This window comes from Hyla sarda, unplaced genomic scaffold, assembly GCF_029499605.1.
Source record: "Hyla sarda isolate aHylSar1 unplaced genomic scaffold, aHylSar1.hap1 scaffold_444, whole genome shotgun sequence".
Lineage (NCBI taxonomy): Eukaryota > Metazoa > Chordata > Amphibia > Anura > Hylidae > Hyla > Hyla sarda.
The window spans coordinates 205,644-226,085 of record NW_026610457.1 but is presented as its reverse complement, the minus strand read 5'-3'; the positions used below and the strand labels follow the sequence as shown (position 1 = coordinate 226,085).

The 20,442-nt window shown below is 34.1% G+C and overlaps 1 protein-coding gene across 1 annotated transcript in view; it reads left to right on the top strand.

Annotated features, from left to right (window-relative positions):
* The first annotated feature begins 294 nt into the window (after window positions 1–294).
* GFI1 (growth factor independent 1 transcriptional repressor) overlaps window positions 295–20,442 on the top strand; it is a 32,759-nt gene continuing 12,611 nt past the window's right edge. Inside the window, exons 1-2 of the mRNA XM_056553896.1 lie at window positions 295–652; window positions 15,160–15,321. Coding sequence (XP_056409871.1) covers window positions 535–652; window positions 15,160–15,321 — 280 coding nt within the window. The 5' untranslated portion in view covers window positions 295–534. The remainder of the gene's footprint in view (window positions 653–15,159; window positions 15,322–20,442) is intronic.

Here is a 20,442-nt window from a genome sequence, read left to right as displayed (position 1 = left end):
TGTAATCTGGTCGTGTTTCTTAGGAAGTCCCGATGTCTTGCTCCACAGCTTCCTCACACCAGCCTCTTATCTCTAGGTCTTCAGGCTCCGCTGCTGCTTCACCTCTTGCTCAAGAATCTGTCTCCGGCTGCTCCCCTCCTCCTGGCATTGAGTAACACTTTGTCAATCACTCTCAGACGGGTGGGTTTTATCTCCCAGGTGGACAGCGAGGACCTAGAAGAGAAGAACCCCCCCCCCCCCCCCCCCAGATCACATGTCACAGCTCAGACCCCCCCGATCACATGTCACAGCTCAGCCACCTGTCTGAATGCCACCTGGTGAATGGAGCCTACAATCAGTACTGAGTCCCCGCCCACCACGGAGCCCCTCCCCTAATCTGTATGTGACCACGCCCACACCCCCTACCTCTGCCTCCTCCTCACTGATGGTCAGTGTCACCCTGAGGAGCAGTTAACATTGTGGAGATACAGAGGCGGCTGCTCCGGAGGACACTTCTGCTTAATTCTGCCGGACATTGGGCTGAGAGCTGCAGAGATGCCCAGGTCCTTCTTGGTCAAGAGCAAAAAGGCGCACAGCTACCACCAACCCCGGGCCACGGATGGGGAGGACTACAGCCTGCAGCCGGGGGCTATGCTGGCTCATCTCTGTGCAGGTAACCAAAAGAAATCATATATACAATGTAGCAAGCAGAAAATATATATAATCTATACAATCTAATACATGGGATGTACATAATATATATAATACTTAGAATGTCACAACCAGAAAATATATATAATCTATACAATCTAATACATAATATATATAATACATAGAATGTAACATAATATATATAATACATAGAATGTAACACATAATATATATCATATATACAATGTAACAACCAGAAAATATATATAATCTATACAATCTAATACATAATATATTATACATAGAATGTAACAACCAGAAAATATATATAATCTATACAATCTAATACATAATATATTATACATAGAATGTAACAACCAGAAAATATATATAATCTATCTAATATAATACATAATATATATAATACATAGAATGTAACATAATATATATAATACATAGAATGTAACACATAATATATATCATATATACAATGTAACAACCAGAAAATATATATATATATATAATCTATACAATCTGACACATAAAATATATAATACATAGAATGTAACACATAATATATCATACATACAATGTAACACATAATATATATCATATATACAATGTAACAACCAGAAAATATATATAATCTATACAATCTAATACATAATATATATCATACATAGAATGTAACACATAATATATCATACATACAATGTAACACAATATATAGAATACATAGAATGTAACAAACAGAAAATATATATAATCTATACAATCTAACACATAATATATTTCATACCTGGAATGTAACACATAATATTTATCATACAAACAATGTAACAACCAGAAAAAAAAATAAAAAAAAAAAAATATATATATATATATATATATATATATATATATATATATATAATCTATACAATCTAATACATAATAGAATAGATATCATACATAGAATGTAACAAACAATATATATATATATAATACATAGAATGCAACAAACATAAAATATATCCTCTATAGCAGTGGTCTCCAACCTGCGGACCTCCAGATGTTTCAAAAGTACAACTCCCAGCATGCCCGGACAGCCGTTGGCTGTCCGGGCATGCTGGGAGTTGTACTTTTGCAACATCTGGGGATCCGCAGGTTGGAGACCACTGATCTATAGAATGTAGCACACAAAATATATATAATACATAGAATGCAACAAACAAAATGTATCATCTATAGAAGGTAGCACAAAAATATATATAATACATAGAATGTAACAAACAGAAAATATATATAATCTATACAATCTAACACATAATATATTTCATACATGGAATGTAACACATAATATTTATCATATATACAATGTAACAACCAGAATATATATATATATATATATATATATATGTATGTGTATATATATATATATATATATATATACACACAATCTATGCAATCTAATACATAATAGAAAATATATCATACATAGAATGTAACACACAATATATATCATACATAGAATGTAACACACAATATATATCATACATAGAATCTAACACATATATATCATAAATAGAATCTAACACATAATATATATCATACATACAATGTAACAACCAGAAAAAAATATATATATATAATCTGTACAATCTAACACATAATATATATCATACATAGAATGTAACACATAATATATATCATATATACAATGTAACAACCAGAAAATATATATATAATCTATACAATCTAATGCATAATAGAATAGATATCATACATAGAATGTAACACACAATATATATATATAATACATAGAATGTAAAACCTAATAGATATCATACATAGAATGTAAAACCTAATAGATATCATACATAGAATGTAACACATAATATATATCATATATACAATGTAACACACAATATATATCATACATAGAATGTAACACACAATATATATATATAATACATAGAATGTAAAACCTAATAGATATCATACATAGAATGTAAAACCTAATAGATATCATACATAGAATGTAACACATAATATATATCATATATACAATGTAACAACCAGAAAATATATATAATACATACAATGTAACACACAATATATATCATACATAGAATGTAACACATAATATATATCATATATACAATGTAACACACAATATATATCATACATAGAATGTAACACACAATATATATCATACATAGAATGTAACACATAATATATATAATACATAGAATGTAACACATAATATATATAATACATAGAATGTAACACACAATATATATCATACATAGAATGTAACACAAAATATATATAATACATAGAATGCAAAAAACATAAAATATATAATCTATAGAATGTAACACATATAATAAATATATAATACATAGAATGTAACTAACACTCATAAGAAATATATATAATATATAGAATGTAATTATCATCATGTATCATCTACAGAATGGAACACAATATATATAATCATCATGAATGATTCGATAAAGCATTGCAATAAATCAGTGGTCTCCAAACTATGGACCTCCAGATGTTTCAAAACTACAACTCTCAGCTGGGAGACCACTCATCTATTGCAATGCTCTATCGAATCAATGCCTGATGGTGCAGCAGAGCTGGGTGCTGGGTCCTGTGTGCTGGGCCCTGGGTGCTGGGTCCTGGGTGCTGGGTCCTGGGTGCTGTGTCCTGGGTCCTGTGTGCTGGGTCCTGTGTGCTGGGTCCTGTGTGCTGGGTCCTGGGTGCTGTGTCCTGGGTGCTGTGTCCTGGGTCCTGTGTGCTGGGTCCTGTGTGCTGGGTCCTGGGTGCTGGGTCCTGGGTGCTGGGTCCTGGGTGCTGGGTCCTGGGTGCTGGGTCCTGTGTGCTGGGTCCTGTGTGCTGGGTGCTGTGTGCTGGGTCCTGTGTGCTGGGTGCTGTGTGCTGGGTCCTGGGTGCTGGGTGCAGGTGGTTTAGCACCTAATAATATTGGGGAACCCCAGGTTCCGGTTATTACCATGAATTTCTCACTCACACATGTATTTTGGGTGAATGTATCTCAGATGGGGGCACAACAGACCCTCACATTCGTTTTACCAATAATAGAAACATTTGATACATTTATTTATTTATTAAATCATCAGAATTGTAAACAAACAAATGTCCGTTAATTGATGAAAGTTTCCGACTAAATCCGTTATCCCGGGGACACCGATCATCAGACGTGTGCCCCACGGTATAGGGCGGCGCTCTCCAAACTATGGCTGTCCGGGCATGCTGGGACTTATAGTCCTTGTAATAGCTGGAGGGTCACAGCTTGGGGAACACCATAACGAAATCCAGTCTCCTATAGAGATCGGTAAAGGATTGAGAGAATTAGAACAACTGGATAGATAAGACATTTCTGTACCGCATAATAGAATATAACAAAAACAATATAATATAATAAAGTATAATAGACGGAGCAGCAAACTGTATATGGTTCAACTGGATATATAATACACAGAATAGGATATTATACAGAACCCTATAGAATATGAATCTATTACATTATTATGTGTTTTATATTGTTATATGATATTGTGTGGATGTCATGGAGGATACTGGGTAGTATATTGGTATTTTCCTGCAGTGTGACGTCACATGTATAGTGTATTATGATGATTATGCAGTGTGATGTCACATGTATAGTGTATTGTGATGATTATGCAGTGTGATGTCACATGTATAGTGTATTATGATGATTATGCAGTGATGTCACATGTATAGTGTATTATGATGATTATGCAGTGTGATGTCACATGTATAGTGTATTATGATGATTATGTAGTGTGATGTCACATGTATAGTGTATTGTGATGATTATGCAGTGTGATGTCACATGTATAGTGTATTATGATGATTATGCAGTGTGATGTCACATGTATAGTGTATTATGATGATTATGCAGTGTGACGTCACATGTATAGTGTATTATGATGATTATGCAGTGATGTCACATGTATAGTGTATTGTGATGATTATGCAGTGTGACGTCACATGTATAGTGTATTGTGATGATTATGCAGTGTGACGTCACATGTATAGTGTATTGTGATGATTATGCAGTGTGACGTCACATGTATAGTGTATTGTGATGATTATGCAGTGTGACGTCACATGTATAGTGTATTGTGATGATTATGCAGTGTGATGTCACATGTATAGTGTATTGTGATGATTATGCAGTGTGATGTCACATGTATAGTGTATTGTGATGATTATGCAGTGTGATGTCACATGTATAGTGTATTGTGATGATTATGCAGTGTGATGTCACATGTATAGTGTATTGTGATGATTATGCAGTGTGATGTCACATGTATAGTGTATTGTGATGATTATGCAGTGTGATGTCACATGTATAGTGTATTGTGATGATTATGCAGTGTGATGTCACATGTATAGTGTATTGTGATGATTATGCAGTGTGATGTCACATGTATAGTGTATTGTGATGATTATGCAGTGTGATGTCACATGTATAGTGTATTGTGATGATTATGCAGTGTGATGTCACATGTATAGTGTATTATGATGATTATGCAGTGTGATGTCACATGTATAGTGTATTGTGATGATTATGCAGTGTGATGTCACGTGTATTGTGATGATTATGCAGGGTGATGTCACATGTATAGTGTATTGTGATGATTATGCAGTGTGATGTCACATGTATAGTGTATTGTGATGATTATGCAGTGTGATGTCACATGTATAGTGATGATTATGCAGGGTGATGTCACATGTATAGTGTATTATGATGATTATGCAGTGTGATGTCACATGTATAGTGTATTGTGATGATTATGCAGTGTGATGTCACGTGTATTGTGATGATTATGCAGGGTGATGTCACATGTATAGTGTATTATGATAATTATGCAGTGTGATGTCACATGTATAGTGTATTGTGATGATTATGCAGTGTGATGTCACGTGTATTGTGATGATTATGCAGTGTGATGTCACATGTATAGTGTATTATGATGATTATGCAGTGTGATGTCACATGTATAGTGTATTGTGATGATTATGCAGTGTGATGTCACATGTATAGTGTAGTATGATGATTATGCAGTGTGATGTCACATGTATAGTGTATTATGATGATTATGCAGTGTGATGTCACATGTATAGTGTATTATGATGATTATGCAGTGTGATGTCACATGTATAGTGTATTGTGATGATTATGCAGTGTGATGTCACGTGTATTGTGATGATTATGCAGGGTGATGTCACATGTATAGTGTATTATGATGATTATGCAGTGTGATGTCACATGTATAGTGTATTGTGATGATTATGCAGTGTGATGTCACGTGTATTGTGATGATTATGCAGTGTGATGTCACATGTATAGTGTATTATGATGATTATGCAGTGTGATGTCACATGTATAGTGTATTGTGATGATTATGCAGTGTGATGTCACATGTATAGTGTAGTATGATGATTATGCAGTGTGATGTCACATGTATAGTGTATTATGATGATTATGCAGTGTGATGTCACATGTATAGTGTATTATGATGATTATGCAGTGTGATGTCACATGTATAGTGTATTATGATGATTATGCAGTGTGATGTCACATGTATAGTGTATTATGATGATTATGCAGTGATGTCACATGTATAGTGTATTGTGATGATTATGCAGTGTGATGTCACATGTATAGTGTATTGTGATGATTATGCAGTGTGATGTCACATGTATAGTGTATTGTGATGATTATGCAGTGTGATGTCACATGTATAGTGTATTATGATGATTATGCAGTGTGATGTCACATGTATAGTGTATTATGATGATTATGCAGTGTGATGTCACATGTATAGTGTATTATGATGATTATGCAGTGTGATGTCACATGTATAGTGTATTATGATGATTATGCAGTGTGATGTCACATATATAGTGTATTGTGATGATTATGCAGTGTGATGTCACATGTATAGTGTATTGTGATGATTATGCAGGGTGATGTCACATGTATAGTGTATTATGATGATTATGCAGTGTGATGTCACATGTATAGTGTATTATGATGATTATGCAGTGTGATGTCACATGTATAGTGTATTGTGATGATTATGCAGTGTGATGTCACATGTATAGTGTATTATGATGATTATGCAGGGTGATGTCACATGTATAGTGTATTATGATGATTATGCAGTGTGATGTCACATGTATTGTGTATTGTGATGATTATGCAGTGATGTCACATGTATAGTGTATTGTGATGATTATGCAGTGATGTCACATGTATAGTGTATTATGATGATTATGCAGGGTGATGTCACATGTATAGTGTATTATGATGATTAGGCAGTGTGATGTCACATGTATAGTGTATTATGATGATTATGCAGTGTGATGTCACATGTATAGTGTATTGTGATGATTATGCAGTGTGATGTCACATGTATAGTGTATTATGATGATTATGCAGTGTGATGTCACATGTATAGTGTATTATGATGATTATGCAGTGTGATGTCACATGTATAGTGTATTATGATGATTATGCAGTGTGATGTCACATGTATAGTGTATTGTGATGATTATGCAGTGTGATGTCACATGTATAGTGTATTATGATGATTATGCAGTGTGATGTCACATGTATTGTGTATTGTGATGATTATGCAGTGATGTCACATGTATAGTGTATTGTGATGATTATGCAGTGATGTCACATGTATAGTGTATTATGATGATTATGCAGGGTGATGTCACATGTATAGTGTATTATGATGATTATGCAGTGTGATGTCACATGTATAGTGTATTGTGATGATTATGCAGTGATGTCACATGTATAGTGTATTATGATGATTATGCAGGGTGATGTCACATGTATAGTGTATTATGATGATTATGCAGTGTGATGTCACATGTATAGTGTATTATGATGATTATGCAGTGTGATGTCACATGTATAGTGTATTGTGATGATTATGCAGTGTGATGTCACATGTATAGTGTATCGTGATGATTATGCAGTATGATGTCACATGTATAGTGTATTATGATGATTATGCAGTGTGATGTCACATGTATAGTGTATTATGATGATTATGCAGTGTGATGTCACATGTATAGTGTATTGTGATGATTATGCAGTGTGATGTCACATGTATAGTGTATTATGATGATTATGTAGTGTGATGTCACATGTATAGTGTATTATGATGATTATGCAGTGTGATGTCACATGTATAGTGTATTATGATGATTATGCAGTGTGATGTCACATGTATAGTGTATTGTGATGATTATGCAGTGTGACGTCACATGTATAGTGTATTGTGATGATTATGCAGTGTGATGTCACATGTATAGTGTATTGTGATGATTATGCAGTGTGATGTCACATGTATAGTGTATTATGATGATTATGCAGGGTGATGTCACATGTATAGTGTATTGTGATGATTATGCAGTGTGATGTCACATGTATAGTGTATTGTGATGATTATGCAGTGTGATGTCACATGTATAGTGTATTGTGATGATTATGCAGTGTGATGTCACATGTATAGTGTATTGTGATGATTATGCAGTGTGATGTCACGTGTATTGTGATGATTATGCAGGGTGATGTCACATGTATAGTGTATTATGATGATTATGCAGTGATGTCACATGTATAGTGTATTATGATGATTATGCAGTGTGATGTCACATGTATAGTGTATTGTGATGATTATGCAGTGTGATGTCACATGTATAGTGTATTGTGATGATTATGCAGTGTGATGTCACATGTATAGTGTATTATGATGATTATGCAGTGTGATGTCACATGTATAGTGTATTATGATGATTATGCAGTGTGATGTCACATGTATAGTGTATTGTGATGATTATGCAGTGTGATGTCACATGTATTGTGTATTGTGATGATTATGCAGTGATGTCACATGTATAGTGTATTATGATGATTATGCAGTGTGATGTCACATGTATAGTGTATTATGATGATTATGCAGTGTGATGTCACATGTATAGTGTATTGTGATGATTATGCAGTGTGATGTCACATGTATAGTGTATTGTGATGATTATGCAGTGTGATGTCACGTGTATTGTGATGATTATGCAGGGTGATGTCACATGTATAGTGTATTATGATGATTATGCAGTGATGTCACATGTATAGTGTATTATGATGATTATGCAGTGTGATGTCACATGTATAGTGTATTGTGATGATTATGCAGTGTGATGTCACATGTATAGTGTATTGTGATGATTATGCAGTGTGATGTCACATGTATAGTGTATTGTGATGATTATGCAGTGTGATGTCACGTGTATTGTGATGATTATGCAGTGTGATGTCACATGTATAGTGTATTGTGATGATTATGCAGTGTGACGTCACATGTATAGTGTATTGTGATGATTATGCAGTGTGACGTCACATGTATAGTGTATTGTGATGATTATGCAGTGTGATGTCACATGTATAGTGTATTGTGATGATTATGCAGTGTGATGTCACATGTATAGTGTATTATGATGATTATGCAGTGTGACGTCACATGTATAGTGTATTGTGATGATTATGCAGTGTGATGTCACATGTATAGTGTATTATGATGATTATGCAGTGTGACGTCACATGTATAGTGTATTATGATGATTATGCAGTGTGATGTCACATGTATAGTGTATTATGATGATTATGCAGTGTGACGTCACATGTATAGTGTATTGTGATGATTATGCAGTGTGATGTCACATGTATAGTGTATTGTGATGATTATGCAGGGTGATGTCACATGTATAGTGTATTATGATGATTATGCAGTGTGATGTCACATGTATAGTGTATTATGATGATTATGCAGTGTGATGTCACATGTATAGTGTATTATGATGATTATGCAGTGTGATGTCACATGTATTGTGTATTGTGATGATTATGCAGTGATGTCACATGTATAGTGTATTATGATGATTATGCAGTGTGATGTCACATGTATAGTGTATTATGATGATTATGCAGTGTGATGTCACATGTATAGTGTATTGTGATGATTATGCAGTGTGATGTCACATGTATAGTGTATTGTGATGATTATGCAGTGTGATGTCACATGTATAGTGTATTATGATGATTATGCAGTGTGATGTCACATGTATTGTGTATTGTGATGATTATGCAGTGTGATGTCACATGTATAGTGTATTATGATGATTATGCAGTGTGATGTCACATGTATAGTGTATTATGATGATTATGCAGTGTGATGTCACATGTATAGTGTATTATGATGATTATGCAGTGTGATGTCACATGTATAGTGTATTATGATGATTATGCAGTGTGATGTCACATGTATAGTGTATTATGATGATTATGCAGTGTGATGTCACATGTATAGTGTATTATGATGATTATGCAGTGTGATGTCACATGTATAGTGTATTGTGATGATTATGCAGTGTGATGTCACATGTATAGTGTATTATGATGATTATGCAGTGTGATGTCACATGTATTGTGTATTGTGATGATTATGCAGTGATGTCACATGTATAGTGTATTGTGATGATTATGCAGTGATGTCACATGTATAGTGTATTATGATGATTATGCAGGGTGATGTCACATGTATAGTGTATTATGATGATTATGCAGTGTGATGTCACATGTATAGTGTATTATGATGATTATGCAGTGTGATGTCACATGTATAGTGTATTGTGATGATTATGCAGTGTGATGTCACATGTATAGTGTATTGTGATGATTATGCAGTGTGATGTCACGTGTATTGTGATGATTATGCAGGGTGATGTCACATGTATAGTGTATTATGATGATTATGCAGTGATGTCACATGTATAGTGTATTATGATGATTATGCAGTGTGATGTCACATGTATAGTGTATTGTGATGATTATGCAGTGTGATGTCACATGTATTGTGTATTGTGATGATTATGCAGTGATGTCACATGTATAGTGTATTATGATGATTATGCAGTGTGATGTCACATGTATAGTGTATTATGATGATTATGCAGTGTGATGTCACATGTATAGTGTATTGTGATGATTATGCAGTGTGATGTCACATGTATAGTGTATTGTGATGATTATGCAGTGTGATGTCACGTGTATTGTGATGATTATGCAGGGTGATGTCACATGTATAGTGTATTATGATGATTATGCAGTGATGTCACATGTATAGTGTATTATGATGATTATGCAGTGTGATGTCACATGTATAGTGTATTGTGATGATTATGCAGTGTGATGTCACATGTATAGTGTATTGTGATGATTATGCAGTGTGATGTCACATGTATAGTGTATTGTGATGATTATGCAGTGTGATGTCACGTGTATTGTGATGATTATGCAGTGTGATGTCACATGTATAGTGTATTGTGATGATTATGCAGTGTGACGTCACATGTATAGTGTATTGTGATGATTATGCAGTGTGACGTCACATGTATAGTGTATTGTGATGATTATGCAGTGTGATGTCACATGTATAGTGTATTGTGATGATTATGCAGTGTGATGTCACATGTATAGTGTATTATGATGATTATGCAGTGTGACGTCACATGTATAGTGTATTATGATGATTATGCAGTGTGACGTCACATGTATAGTGTATTGTGATGATTATGCAGTGTGATGTCACATGTATAGTGTATTATGATGATTATGCAGTGTGACGTCACATGTATAGTGTATTATGATGATTATGCAGTGTGATGTCACATGTATAGTGTATTATGATGATTATGCAGTGTGACGTCACATGTATAGTGTATTGTGATGATTATGCAGTGTGATGTCACATGTATAGTGTATTGTGATGATTATGCAGGGTGATGTCACATGTATAGTGTATTATGATGATTATGCAGTGTGATGTCACATGTATAGTGTATTATGATGATTATGCAGTGTGATGTCACATGTATAGTGTATTATGATGATTATGCAGTGTGATGTCACATGTATTGTGTATTGTGATGATTATGCAGTGATGTCACATGTATAGTGTATTATGATGATTATGCAGTGTGATGTCACATGTATAGTGTATTATGATGATTATGCAGTGTGATGTCACATGTATAGTGTATTGTGATGATTATGCAGTGTGATGTCACATGTATAGTGTATTGTGATGATTATGCAGTGTGATGTCACATGTATAGTGTATTATGATGATTATGCAGTGTGATGTCACATGTATTGTGTATTGTGATGATTATGCAGTGTGATGTCACATGTATAGTGTATTATGATGATTATGCAGTGTGATGTCACATGTATAGTGTATTATGATGATTATGCAGGGTGATGTCACATGTATAGTGTATTATGATGATTATGCAGTGTGATGTCACATGTATAGTGTATTATGATGATTATGCAGTGTGATGTCACATGTATAGTGTATTATGATGATTATGCAGTGTGATGTCACATGTATAGTGTATTATGATGATTATGCAGTGTGATGTCACATGTATAGTGTATTGTGATGATTATGCAGTGTGATGTCACATGTATAGTGTATTATGATGATTATGCAGTGTGATGTCACATGTATTGTGTATTGTGATGATTATGCAGTGATGTCACATGTATAGTGTATTGTGATGATTATGCAGTGATGTCACATGTATAGTGTATTATGATGATTATGCAGGGTGATGTCACATGTATAGTGTATTATGATGATTATGCAGTGTGATGTCACATGTATAGTGTATTGTGATGATTATGCAGTGATGTCACATGTATAGTGTATTATGATGATTATGCAGGGTGATGTCACATGTATAGTGTATTATGATGATTATGCAGTGTGATGTCACATGTATAGTGTATTATGATGATTATGCAGTGTGATGTCACATGTATAGTGTATTGTGATGATTATGCAGTGTGATGTCACATGTATAGTGTATCGTGATGATTATGCAGTATGATGTCACATGTATAGTGTATTATGATGATTATGCAGTGTGATGTCACATGTATAGTGTATTATGATGATTATGCAGTGTGATGTCACATGTATAGTGTATTGTGATGATTATGCAGTGTGATGTCACATGTATAGTGTATTATGATGATTATGTAGTGTGATGTCACATGTATAGTGTATTATGATGATTATGCAGTGTGATGTCACATGTATAGTGTATTATGATGATTATGCAGTGTGATGTCACATGTATAGTGTATTGTGATGATTATGCAGTGTGACGTCACATGTATAGTGTATTGTGATGATTATGCAGTGTGATGTCACATGTATAGTGTATTGTGATGATTATGCAGTGTGATGTCACATGTATAGTGTATTATGATGATTATGCAGGGTGATGTCACATGTATAGTGTATTGTGATGATTATGCAGTGTGATGTCACATGTATAGTGTATTGTGATGATTATGCAGTGTGATGTCACATGTATAGTGTATTGTGATGATTATGCAGTGTGATGTCACATGTATAGTGTATTGTGATGATTATGCAGTGTGATGTCACGTGTATTGTGATGATTATGCAGGGTGATGTCACATGTATAGTGTATTATGATGATTATGCAGTGATGTCACATGTATAGTGTATTATGATGATTATGCAGTGTGATGTCACATGTATAGTGTATTGTGATGATTATGCAGTGTGATGTCACATGTATAGTGTATTGTGATGATTATGCAGTGTGATGTCACATGTATAGTGTATTATGATGATTATGCAGTGTGATGTCACATGTATAGTGTATTATGATGATTATGCAGTGTGATGTCACATGTATAGTGTATTGTGATGATTATGCAGTGTGATGTCACATGTATTGTGTATTGTGATGATTATGCAGTGATGTCACATGTATAGTGTATTATGATGATTATGCAGTGTGATGTCACATGTATAGTGTATTATGATGATTATGCAGTGTGATGTCACATGTATAGTGTATTGTGATGATTATGCAGTGTGATGTCACATGTATAGTGTATTGTGATGATTATGCAGTGTGATGTCACGTGTATTGTGATGATTATGCAGGGTGATGTCACATGTATAGTGTATTATGATGATTATGCAGTGATGTCACATGTATAGTGTATTATGATGATTATGCAGTGTGATGTCACATGTATAGTGTATTGTGATGATTATGCAGTGTGATGTCACATGTATAGTGTATTGTGATGATTATGCAGTGTGATGTCACATGTATAGTGTATTGTGATGATTATGCAGTGTGATGTCACGTGTATTGTGATGATTATGCAGTGTGATGTCACATGTATAGTGTATTGTGATGATTATGCAGTGTGACGTCACATGTATAGTGTATTGTGATGATTATGCAGTGTGACGTCACATGTATAGTGTATTGTGATGATTATGCAGTGTGATGTCACATGTATAGTGTATTGTGATGATTATGCAGTGTGATGTCACATGTATAGTGTATTATGATGATTATGCAGTGTGACGTCACATGTATAGTGTATTATGATGATTATGCAGTGTGACGTCACATGTATAGTGTATTGTGATGATTATGCAGTGTGATGTCACATGTATAGTGTATTATGATGATTATGCAGTGTGACGTCACATGTATAGTGTATTATGATGATTATGCAGTGTGATGTCACATGTATAGTGTATTATGATGATTATGCAGTGTGACGTCACATGTATAGTGTATTGTGATGATTATGCAGTGTGATGTCACATGTATAGTGTATTGTGATGATTATGCAGGGTGATGTCACATGTATAGTGTATTATGATGATTATGCAGTGTGATGTCACATGTATAGTGTATTATGATGATTATGCAGTGTGATGTCACATGTATAGTGTATTATGATGATTATGCAGTGTGATGTCACATGTATTGTGTATTGTGATGATTATGCAGTGATGTCACATGTATAGTGTATTATGATGATTATGCAGTGTGATGTCACATGTATAGTGTATTATGATGATTATGCAGTGTGATGTCACATGTATAGTGTATTGTGATGATTATGCAGTGTGATGTCACATGTATAGTGTATTGTGATGATTATGCAGTGTGATGTCACATGTATAGTGTATTATGATGATTATGCAGTGTGATGTCACATGTATTGTGTATTGTGATGATTATGCAGTGTGATGTCACATGTATAGTGTATTATGATGATTATGCAGTGTGATGTCACATGTATAGTGTATTATGATGATTATGCAGTGTGATGTCACATGTATAGTGTATTATGATGATTATGCAGTGTGATGTCACATGTATAGTGTATTATGATGATTATGCAGTGTGATGTCACATGTATAGTGTATTATGATGATTATGCAGTGTGATGTCACATGTATAGTGTATTATGATGATTATGCAGTGTGATGTCACATGTATAGTGTATTATGATGGTTTAGTTTTCTATAATATTGTCTCCATCTTCCCCAGAGACTCCAGCTGTCCCCCCGGCTGAGGGCAGTGTGTCCCCCGTGTCCTGTCACCTGGGGGAGGCCGGGGATGTGTCCTCCTCTCCCCCCAGCAGCCTCTGCGACCCCTCAGCCTCCGAGAGTGAGGACAACTGGAGACCCCCATCCCCATCCGCATCTCCAGGTAAGGAGGAGGAGGAGGAGTGATCGGTATTGATATATATAAGTAGATAGATAAGAGATAGATATGAGATAGATAGATAGATAGATAGATAGATAGATAGATAGATATGAGATAGATAAGAGATAGATATGAGATAGATAGATGGATAGATAGATAGATAGATATGAGATAGATAGATAGATAGATAGATAGATATGAGATAGATAGATATGAGATAGATAGAAGATAGATAGATGGATAGATAGATAGATATGAGATAGATAGATAGATAGATGGATAGATAGATAGATATGAGATAGATAGATATGAGATAGATAGATAGATAGATAGATATGAGATAGATAGATATGAGATAGATAGATGGATAGATAGATATGAGATAGATAGATAGATATGAGATAGATATGAGATAGATAGATGTTTAGATAGATAGATAGATATGAGATAGATAGATAGATAGATAGATGGATAGATAGATATGAGATAGATAGATAGATAGATATGGGATAGATATGAGATAGATAGATGTTTAGATAGATAGATAGATATGAGATAGATAGATAGATGGATAGATAGATATGAGATAGATAGATAGATAGGTAGATATGAGATAGATAGATAGATAGATAGATAGATATGAGATAGATAGATAGATAGATAGATATGAGATAGATAGATAGATAAATATGAGATAGATAGATAGATATGAGATAGATAGATAGATAGATATGAGATAGATAGATAATAGATAGATGGATGTTCTTAGTTTTGTTTCTCTGGATCTTCCTGTAAATATCTCAGGAGACAAATATAGAGAAAGGAGAAAACCTGAGAATCTTTTGTTCGTATTTTTTTCTCTACATTGTGGAAAAATAACATCAAATGGATACAATGAATTATAACAATAGAACCATATGCAGCTAAGGAGAAGTTACATATTTGATGGACCTGACCAGAAGATGATGAGGATGATGGTGATGATTATGATGATGATGATGATGATTATGGTGATGATGATGATTATGGTGATGATGATGATTATGATGATGATGGTGATGATGGTGATGATGGTGAGGATGATGGTGATGGTGAGGATGATGATTATGGTGATGATGATGATTATGGTGATGATGATGATGATGATGGTGAGGATGATGGTGATGACCTTGTTTGTATGATATTGTATTGATGTAGTGGAGAAGGGTCCTGGATAGTAAATTGGTATGAATAACACAGTGTTACATTATATAGTGTGAGACTACGTGTTTGGTGGGGTATGGTGGTTGTGATTGATGATGATGAGGATGGTTGTGATGGGGATGATGGTAGTTGTTATTGGTGACGATGATGATGGTTGTTATTGGTGACGATTATGATGGTGATGATGGTGGTTATTATTGATGATGATGATGGGGATGGTGGTAGTTGTTATTGGTGATGATGATGATTGTGGTTGTTATTGATGATGATTGTGGTTGTTGTTATTGATGATGATTGTGGTTGTTATTGATGATGATGATGATGATGATGGTGATTGTTATTGATGATGATGATGGTGGTGGTGGTGGTTGTTATTGATGATGATGATTGTTATTGATGATGATGATGGTGATTGTTATTGATGATGATGGTTGTTATTGATGATGATGGTTGTTATTGATGATGATGATGATGATGGTGGTGGTGGTTGTTATTGATGATGATGGTGGTTGTTATTGATGATGATGATGATGGTGATTGTTATTGATGATGATGATGATGGTGGTTGCTATTGATGATGATGATGGTTGTTATTGATGATGATGATGATGGTGGTTGTTATTGATGATGATGATGGTTGTTATTGATGATGATGATGGTGATTGTTATTGATGATGATGATGATGGTGGTGGTGGTTGTTATTGATGATGATGATGATGATGATGGTGGTTGCTATTGATGATGATGATGGTTGTTATTGATGATGATGATGATGGTGGTGGTGGTTGTTATTGATGATGATGATGGTTGTTATTGATGATGATGATGATGGTGGTGGTGGTTGTTATTGATGATGATGATGGTTGTTATTGATGATGATGATGGTGATTGTTATTGATGATGATGATGATGATGGTGGTGGTGGTTGTTATTGATGATGATGGTGGTTGTTATTGATGATGATGATGGTGATTGTTATTGATGATGATGATGATGATGATGATGATGGTGGTGGTGGTTGTTATTGATGATGATGATGGTTGTTATTGATGATGATGATGGTGGTGGTTGTTGATGATGATGATGGTGGTTGTTATTGATGATGATGATGGTGATTGTTATTGATGATGATGATGGTTGTTATTGATGATGATGGTTGTTATTGATGATGATGATGATGATGGTGGTGGTGGTTGTTATTGATGATGATGGTGGTTGTTATTGATGATGATGATGATGGTGATTGTTATTGAGGATGATGATGATGGTGGTGGTTGTTATTGATGATGATGATGATGGTGGTTGTTATTGATGATGATGATGATGGTTGTTATTGATGATGATGATGATGGTTGTTATTGATGATGATGATGATGATGGTGGTGGTGGTTGTTATTGATGATGATGATGATGATGATGGTGGTTGTTATTGATGATGATGATGATGATGATGATGATTGTTATTGATGATGATGATGGTTGTTATTGATGATGATGATGATGATGATGATGATGGTGATTGTTATTGATGATGATGATGATGATGATGGTGATGGTGATGGTGATTGTTATTGATGATGATGATGATGATGATGATGATGGTGATTGTTATTGATGATGATTGTACAATCTGATGTTTTAATCTGTTTAAATCTTTTCCAAACCCCAGAATGTCCGGTTATTACAACCTTCAGTCTCTGCCATAATCGTCTTTGATTCTTTTATAATTCATTAAATATGATTTATTCTTACCTGTTCCCGTTCGGGCGGGTGAATAGTGCAAAACTTGCGCAGCGCAAACACTGAGCGGCACATTCTGTACAATCCTGCGGCTGCGACATTTCCTGCGCACAGGACTGATCACACGGTGCGACAGCGCTGAGATGCGTTTATTGCAACAATCCCGTTATTATTACCGGCTGCTTATCTATATCATCCGCCTCTCTGAGGGTTCTACCATTATAGTAACTACTCAATGATATATATATATATACACCAGCAGCAGGATTAGGATTGTAATATGTTCAGGGCTATATATAGCATCATGGTAAATATATGACGTCATAGTTATGCAGCAACATCTGGAGCTAATTCTGCTTTGCCTTGTTTTCTTTTTGTTACAGTAACTGTTCATTTTATCTAAACACAAAAATATACATATACACATAGATATACACATATATACATATATACACACACAGATACACACACATATATTTACACATATACACACACAGATACACACACATATACACATATATATATATACACACAAAGATACACACTTATATATACACATATACACACACAGATACACACATAGATATACACATATATACACATATACACACACAGATACACACATAGATATACACATATATACACACACACACACACATATATATATATACACACACATAAACACACACACACATAGATATACACATATATACACACACATAGATATACACATATATACATATATACACACACAGATACACACATAGATATACACATATATACACACACACACACATATATATATATATATATATACACACATAAACACACACACACATAGATATACACATATATACACACACATAGATATAAACATATATACATATATACACACACATAGATATACACATATATACATATATACACACACAGATACACACATATATATATACACATATAAACACATAGATACACACACATATATATATATATATACACATATATACACATAGATACACACATATATATACACATATACACACACAGATACACACACATATACACACACACTCTTAAACACACATATACACAAATATATACACATGTATACACATACACACACATAAACACACATATACACTCACACACACAAATATATACACACATACACACACACACACACACACATATATACATATATATACACACACACATATATACACATATATATACACACACACACATATATACACAAATATATACACATGTATACACACATAAACACACATATACACACACTTACACACACAAATATATACACACATATACACACACATATAAAAACATATATATATACACACATACACACATATTTACACACACACACACACACACACACACACACACATATATATATATATACACACACACAGATAAACACAAATATATACACACATATACACACACAACATATATACACACACAACATATATATACACACACATATATACACACACAACATATATACACACATGTGCTAAATATCCAGGAAATTCATCATAAATGATCAGATATAAGCAACTAAAATCTTTTCCAATATACTCAGCACATCCTGCTATTATATACACTGAATGTGCATCTGCTTATATATCAGTGTATATACTAATGTATACTCATCTACTGTATGTATACACTATAAATACCTGGGGCCTTATTACAATATCTCTTAGTTTTGTTAGAATATTACAATACATGAAAAACTAGAATTTTATTTACACTAAACTGATACATTTCACACTGGATACAACAACATTTCAAGGAGTTTTCTTTGTATATCGGTGACCTCCAACCTGTGGCTCTGAAACTGTTGCAAAACTACAACTCCCAGCATGCCAGGACAGCCGAAGGCTGGAGGTCACTGATGGAGATGACATTGTATCAATATTAGGGACATTGTATCAATATTAGGGACATTGTATCAATATTAGGGACATTGTATCAATATTAGGGACATTGTATAAATATTATGGACATTGTATCAATATTAGGGACATTGTATCAATATCAGGGACATTGTATAAATATTATGGACATTGTATCAATATTAGGGACATTGTATCAATATTAGGGACATTGTATCAATATCAAGGACATTGTATAAATATTATGGACATTGTATC